The sequence below is a fragment of the Orcinus orca genome, chromosome 13 (assembly GCF_937001465.1).
Source record: "Orcinus orca chromosome 13, mOrcOrc1.1, whole genome shotgun sequence".
In the NCBI taxonomy this organism is placed as follows: domain Eukaryota; kingdom Metazoa; phylum Chordata; class Mammalia; order Artiodactyla; family Delphinidae; genus Orcinus; species Orcinus orca.
The window spans coordinates 8,758,785-8,766,399 of NC_064571.1; the positions used below are offsets into that span (position 1 = coordinate 8,758,785).

Below are 7,615 nucleotides of genomic sequence, written 5' to 3' on the forward strand. Positions count from 1 at the left end.
GGGCTTTTCTTTGTTGGAAGTCTTCAATCTCTTTACTTGTTAGAAGTCTATTCAGAATGTCTATTTCTTCTTGAGTCAATTTGGTAGTTTATGTGTTTCTATGAATTTATCCATTTCATCTAGGTTATCTAATTTGTTGACATACAGATATTCATAGTATTCTCTTATATTCCTTTCTATTTCTGTAAGGCTGGTAGTAAGGTCCCCACTTTCATCCCTAATTTGACAACATTCTAACAGCACTGAATCTGCAGCAAACCTCCAAATCATAGACATACCCTCCAATGACCTACTCAGAGGTCAAGTCCTGTAATAGGTTCTTTTTCACACACTATTGCTGGAACACAACAAGGTTCACGACGGAGTGTATTCTCCCTCATCAACAAAGCATATGCTCAAATTGTACAAGTACAAGTATGCTCCTGGTGGTCTTTGGCTGAAGGGCATTGAGAAGTGGAATATACAGTGGGTACAGGGACTGTGGAGTTGGTCTGGACTGGATTTCAATCCCAGCTCTGCAGTGAACATTTGCCACACTCACTACTGCTCTCTTCACCTTGGTTGCCCAACATGAATACAGGACCGTCCTATCTCAGAGGAGGCGGGGAAAAACAAATGAGGTGAGGCCAAAAACATTATAAGTAAATGGTGCCTGTTCCAGATACTGCAAAGATAGTACTGAGAGCTGCCATACACCCCAGTATTTATATCTTACATCATTTATATCTTACATTAGGATGGTAATTATAATTATTGTTATTATTAAGGAACCAATATTGAGACATTATTATTATTAACTAAAGTCCATATTTCATTCTTATTTCCTTAGATTTTACCCAGCGTCCTTTATCTGTTCCAGGATGCCATCCAGGATTCCATATTACATGTAGTCATCATGTGTCCTTAGGTTTCTCTTGTCTGTGACACGTTCCCTGACTTTCCTTGTTTTTTATGACCTTGACAATTTTGTGAATACTGGTCAGGCATTTTATAGAATGTCCCTCAATTTGGATTCTTCTGATGTTTTTCTCATGATTAGACTGGGGTTATGTGTTCTTGGGAGGAACACTACAGAGGTATACTGCCATTTTCATTACGTTATATGAAGTGTATATACTATTAACATCCCTTATCACTGTTGATCTTGACCGTCATCCTGGTTGAGGCACTGTCAGGTTTCTCCACTATAAAAGTTACAGATCTTCCTCGACTTATGATGGGGTAACATCCTGATAAACAGATCATAAGCTGAACATATCATGTCGAAAATACATTTGACGCACCTCACCTACCGAACATCGTAGCTTAGCCTAACCTATATTAAACACACTCAGAAAATTTACATTAGCGTACAGTTGGGCAAAATCACCTAACACAAAGCCTATTTTACAATAAAGTGTTGAATGAGATATGTAATTTATTGAATACTGTACTGAAAATGAAAACCAGGGTAGTTGTCTGGACACAGAATGATTCTAAGTGTCTGTGTTTTCTACCCTTGTGATCACACAGCTGACTGGGAGCTGAGGCTCGCTGCCACGGCCCAGCATCATGAAGGAGTATTGTACCAAATACTGCTAGCCAGGAAAACATCAAAATTCAAAGTACAGTTTCTACTGAATATGTATCATTTTTGCACCATCATAAAGTAGAAAAATCGTAAGTCAAACCGTTGTATGTCAGGAACCATCTGTACTCTTCTATTCCTCGTTTTCATGCTGCAGTCTTTGGAATGAAGTCACTATCTACAGCTCAGACTTAAGAAGTGGGAGTTGTGCTCTACCTCCTTGAGGATGGAATATCTACATAAATTATTTGGAATTCTTCTGCCTGGGAGTTCTGTCTCTTCTCTTCCATTTATTTATTTATTCATTTATTTAGTCAATTATTTATTTGTATCAGTATATACTCATGGAATTTTACTTTATGCTTTGGGTTATAATCCAGTATTACTTTATTTTATTGTGCAAAAATGTTTCAGCTTTGGCCACTGGGAACTCTTTCCATTGGTTCTGTGCCCTGTTGCACACTACCATCAGCGTGGGTTTTTTTGGCAGGGGTCGTCTGAGCACTTCCTTATTTTCTGGCACTACAATAGTCTCCAGTCTGATCTTATATATTTTCTGCCCTAATCAGTGATTTCTCCAAGGACCCCAGTTCCTTTTATTGGAGAATGGCATTGGAAACCAAGATCTGAGTGCGAGGTACGCTTGTTGCTACCAGAGGATCATTGCTTCTAGGCCCTCTCAGCTGACAAGGCAAAAATATATACATGTGCATACTAACTCCTGTATATATACATATCTATAATTATTTCTATATTTAACTATCTATGTTAAGCTAAACAAGAGTCATACTAATGTCTCTAATTAATTATGATATGGAACATCGTAGCTTCCTCCCTTTGTGTATGTGTAAACTCCCACTCCAACAACGAGAAAACTGGACCCCACCATCTGCTATCCATTATTCAACTCCAGTATACAGTATCAGAATTGCTAACCTGAACTCATACGGGAAACAACTTTATCAACTAGAGTAGAGCGCTGATATGCAGTTTCTTTTGCTTTTGGTCGTACAAACTACACTCATTTCCAAAGTTATTTAGGTCAGCAACTTTTCCCCTGTCCCCTTCAATGAGGTTGTTTCATGCATCTGTAATAAGCTAGATTGTTTTGTCATATTTTTCATTCCATCCTGGGATCTTCCTAAATGATTTTTTTAAATTTTTGTACAGTAAGGTTCATTCTTTTTTCTCCTAATATTTTTTTAACATCTTTATTGGAGTATAATTGCTTTACACTGTTGTGTTAGTTGCTGCTGTATAACAAAGTGAATCAGCTCTACGTATCCCTCTTGCGTCTCCCTCCCACCCTCCCTATCCACCCCTCTAGGTGGTCACAAAGCACCAAACTGATCTCCCTGTGCTATGCAGCTGCTTCCCACTAGCTATCTATTTCAGTAAGGTTCATTCTTTGTGCTGCAAAGTTCTATAGGTTCTGACAAATGCATAGTGTCACATATCCACAATTACAGTGTCATACAGAATATTTTCACCACCCTAAAGAAACCCTCTGTGCTTCATTTATTCAACCCTCCCACCTTCCCCCCAAACACCTGCAAACCACTGATCTTTTAACTATAGTTTTGCCTTTTCCAGGATGTCATATGATGCAAATAATACAGTACGTAGCCTTTTCACACTGGTTTCTTTTGGTTAGGAACATGCACTTAGGATTAAACTATGTCTTTTCATGGCCTGAGAGCTCATTTCTTTTTATTCCTGAGTAATGTTCCATCGTTCAGACAGACCAAAGTTTGTTTATACTTTCACCTGTCGAAGGACACCTTGACTGCTTCCAGTTTGGGTTGATTAGGAATAAAGCTGCTATAAACCTTTATGTACAGATTTTTGTGCACATAGATTTTCAAGTCACTTGGGTAAATACCTAGGAGCACAATTTGCCGGGTTGCATGACGAGAAATTGCCGAATTGTCTCCAAACTGCCTGCACCATTTTGCACTCCCACAGCAGTGAACAAGGGTTCCTTCTCCTCTGCACCCTTGCCAGCAATTGATATTGTCAGTTCTGTGACTTTTATCTATTCTAATGGTCGTTAGCAGTATCTCAGTGTTGTTTTAATTTGCAATTCCCTAATGACAAATGATACTGAACATCTTTTCTTGTGATTCTTTGACATATTCTTTGCTGAGGTGTCGGAGCAGATATTTTGCCCATTTTTAAACTGGGTTGTTTGTTTTCTTATTGTTAAGGATTCTTTATATAATTCGGATACCTGTCCTTTATCAGATATGTGTTTTATAAGTATTTTCTCCTGAGCTGTGGCTTGTCTCTCAATTCTCTTAACAGTGTCTTTCTCAGAGAAGAAGCTTTTAATTTTAAGAAGGTCTAACTTATCAATTTTTTCTTCCATGGACTGCTTTTTGTGTTGTATCTAAAACCTCTTCACCAGGAGTGATGGTGGATGGTGAAGCTCCAGGCCATTTTTCCTGAGGGGGAACATTCAACAAAACACTACAGACGGACTAAAATAACTTTACAGGAGCTCTGGAAACCAGTCAAAGATCTACAGCAACCAAGCAAATGCCCCATCAAGAAAAAAATCACATTCAGAATGGTAGGAAATTTCACAGCACTTCTACTCACCCTTATCCCACCCAGTATAGCACAGTGTGATCAGAATGAAGTGGCCTGATTCCCAGTTCCATTCCTCAGGACAGAAGGAGCAGAGAATAACTTGTTGGCAACATTTTGATCTGTAGACTGACCCAGAGACTGGCTTCTATCTCACCTGACTTGGAGCTCAAAAAGGGAATGGCGGCATAATCTGGATTTCAGACTGGCAGAGGCCACAGAAGACAGTAGTGGGCGCCATGATATGTGACAACCGCAGAGGAACTGCACACATGCAGGTGCTTGGGGGAAAGGCATTACAAGTAATAAAATTTCTCAAAAATAATAGAAAAATAAACAGAGCATCTAAGGCTCTGAGAAGAAGTTGGAGTGAGGCTCTTTGCAAAATTAAGACATTTGAAATCAGCTGTGGATATAGAAGAAATTTTTAAAAAGCACACACACAAGCCCAGACAGAACACATGCATAGAAAACATCTGATAATATCTTCAGCCTCTACCCAGGGATGACCACAAAACTCAAGGGCCCAGAGTCCTAGAGCTAAAGCCGGGAGACAGAAAGAAAGCAGACCAGCGGGGCACTACTCATTCCTCCTGCTCTGATCCACTCTTGTACCAGGAGCCTGATCAGGCCTGCATCTGCCTCCTTCCTGATGAGGCCGGAGATCCCATCTGAAGAGCGTTCCTACAGCAGTGTCCCAGTTCAGGTGGCCGGGCAGGAGTTCCAGACCAGTGTGGTCTCCCAGGACACTGACACAGCGGCCACCACAGTTGGTGTGCTTGGTTCAGGGGCCGGTACTGGAAGAGCGTTTGGCAGCTTGATCACTGGCTATGCCAAGAACCCGTCTCTGAAGCAGCAGCTCTTCTCCTATGCCATTCTGAGCTTTGCCCTATCTGAGGCTATGTGGCTCTTCTATCTGATGGTTGCCTTCCTCATCAATTTCGCCATGTGAGGCTCCATGGAGGTCTCCTACCCACCCCTGCTGCTTGGACTCCAGGCCATGCCTGCTGCTGGACTGTGCTAAGCTTTACCATTAAACACAATGTTTCTCTAAACTCAAAAAAGAAAAGAACCTCAAGGGCCCATAAATTAGCAAAGGTCTTGCATTTTGGTCTGCAAATATTGGAGATGCAACTATTTTTTCAAATGCCAAATTTTCAGTGATCACAAGGCAAACAAAGAAACGAGGAAATACTCATTTAAAGAAAGAAAATAAATCTACAGAAGCCATCTCTGAAGAAACACATGCATCAGTTACTAGACAAAGACTTTCAAAGGAAACTACGTTAACACAGCACAAGCCACATCTGCAAAACCCCCAGCAAATGTCACACTCAATGATGAAAACTGAAAGCATTTCTTTAAGATGAGGAACAAGGCAAGTATGCCCACTTTCACCACTTCTGTTCAACCAAGTACAAGAAGCTCTAGTCAGAGAAATTAGGCAAAGAAAAAAATAAAAGGCATTTAAACTGGAAAGAAAGAAAATTATCTCTGTTTACAAACAATATGATCTTATATGCATAAAATCCTAAAGATTCTACCAAAAACCTGTTAGAACTGACAAATGAATTCAGCAAAGTAGCAGGATACAAAGTCAATACATAAAAATCAGTTGCATTTCTAAACACTAACAATCAATTATATTATCCAAAGAGGAAATAACAAACACAATTCCATTTACAACAGCATCAAAAAGAATAAAATACTTAGGAATTAACCAAGGAGGTGAAGACTTGTACAATGAAAATGACAAAACATTACTGAAAGGAATTAAAGATGTATATAAATAAAGCACATCCAATGTTCATGGGTTGGAGACAATATTGTTAAGATGTCAATAGCACCCAAAGCAACCTACAGATTCAATACAATCTCTGTCTAAATCCCAAGGACATTTTTTACAGAATTAGAAATGCCATCCCAAAATTCATATGAAATCTCACAGGACCTTGAATAGCCAAAATAATCTTGAAAAAAAATAACAAATTTGGAGGCCTGATTTCCAAACATATTACAAAGTTACCATAATCAAAACACTGTGGTACTGGCATAAAGACAGACATATAGACAAATAGAAAGGAATAGGGAGCCCAGAAATACACCCTCATGCATATTGTTCAATAATTTTTGACAGAGGTGCCAAGATCATTCAATGAGGAAATGACAGTCTTTTCCAGAAGTGGTGTTGGGAAAACTGGATGTCCACATATAAAAGAATAAAGATGGGAAGATGGCGGTGTGGGAAGACACAGAGTTGGCATCTCCCCACAACTAGGGCACCTGCCAGCCGCTGGTGGGGGACTCCCACACCCAAGGAGATGGGAGGAACCCCAAAGTGAACTGGTAGGACATAGAGGGACTGAGGGGGAAGGAGAAGTGGAGGCCAGAAAGGAACGGCACCCCTGAGGCCGGGGAGATCAGGAGAGGCAGGTGGAAGGGGCTCTCCAGGAGGAGCAGAACAGGAGTGGAGATCATTTGCCCTGCCTACTCGGACCCGGGGAGCCTGATGAGGTCCCAGGCCAATCTCCTGCCCTCCAAACCCCCCTCCAGGCTGTGAGGGTCCTTGGGGACATAGGAGGGAGGCCCAGAATATAAGGAGAGGCAGGCGGGAGGGGCCCTCCAGGAGGAGCAGGAGAGGAGAGGAGGGTGTTAGCCCCACCCACTCAAGCCCAGAAAGCCTACTGGCCTCCCAGGTGAGGTCCCCCGCCCTCTGAGACCAGGGGTGGGGGCCACGTCCGGGGCCCTTCTGTTCCTTGAGCCTAAGCCCCAACACCCCACAGTCCCCAGGGCCTTTTCCAACCCTGTGGGTCCTGAGCATTGGCCCCGCCCACCACCCAAACCCTGCCCTGCTTAGACTCCACCCTCCACAGCCAAGGTCTTTTCTCCCTTTTTTCTTTTTCTTTTCCCTCCTCCTCTTTTTTTTACTATTGTGGTACTGATGTAGTTTCCAGTTGTTGATTCATCTATATTTTTATTTTTATATTCTTTCTAACATATCTGTTATTTTTCTAGTCTAATTTTATTTTTTACTTTCTTATTGTTTTTTGTATTTTGTGTTTTATTTTTGCCGCCCCATGCAGCTTGTGGGATCTTGGCTCATGAGCCCGGGGTCAGGCCAAAGCTCCTGCCGTGGGAGCTCCAAGTCCAAACCACTGGACTAACAGAGAACTTCAGACACCAGGGAATATTCATTGGAGTGAGGTCACACGGAGTTCCTCATCTCAGTACCAAGACCCAGCTCTACTCAATAGCCTACAAACTGCCATGTGGGAAGCCTCAGGCCAAACAACCAGTAAGACAGGAACATAATCCCACTCTTAAAAAAAAAAAGAGAGAGAGAGAGAGAGAGAGATGGCAAAACAGTATGTCACAGATGAAGGAGCAAGGTAAACACCTAGAAGCCCAAATAAATGAAGAGGAAATAAGCAATCTACCTGAAAAAGAATTCAGAGTAAT

At 41.4% G+C, this 7,615-nt stretch overlaps 1 protein-coding gene across 1 annotated transcript; it reads left to right on the forward strand.

Annotated features, from left to right (window-relative positions):
• The first annotated feature begins 4,395 nt into the window (after positions 1-4,395).
• Positions 4,396-5,117, forward strand: LOC101278673 (ATP synthase F(0) complex subunit C1, mitochondrial-like). Its single transcript, XM_033401635.2, has 2 exons — positions 4,396-4,458; positions 4,710-5,117. Exons 1-2 carry the CDS (start codon positions 4,396-4,398, stop codon positions 5,106-5,108), a joined length of 462 nt encoding a protein of 153 aa, XP_033257526.1. The 3' UTR covers positions 5,109-5,117.
• Positions 5,118-7,615: the final 2,498 nt, after the last annotated feature.

Coding starts and splice junctions, on each gene's coding strand:
- LOC101278673 (XM_033401635.2), top strand. CDS start 4,396: ATGATATGTGACAACCGCAGAGGAACTGCACACATGCAGGTGCTTGGG. Junction 4,459..4,709: donor TTGGGGGAAAGGCATTACAA/GTAATAAAATTT, acceptor TAAAGCCGGGAG/ACAGAAAGAAAGCAGACCAG.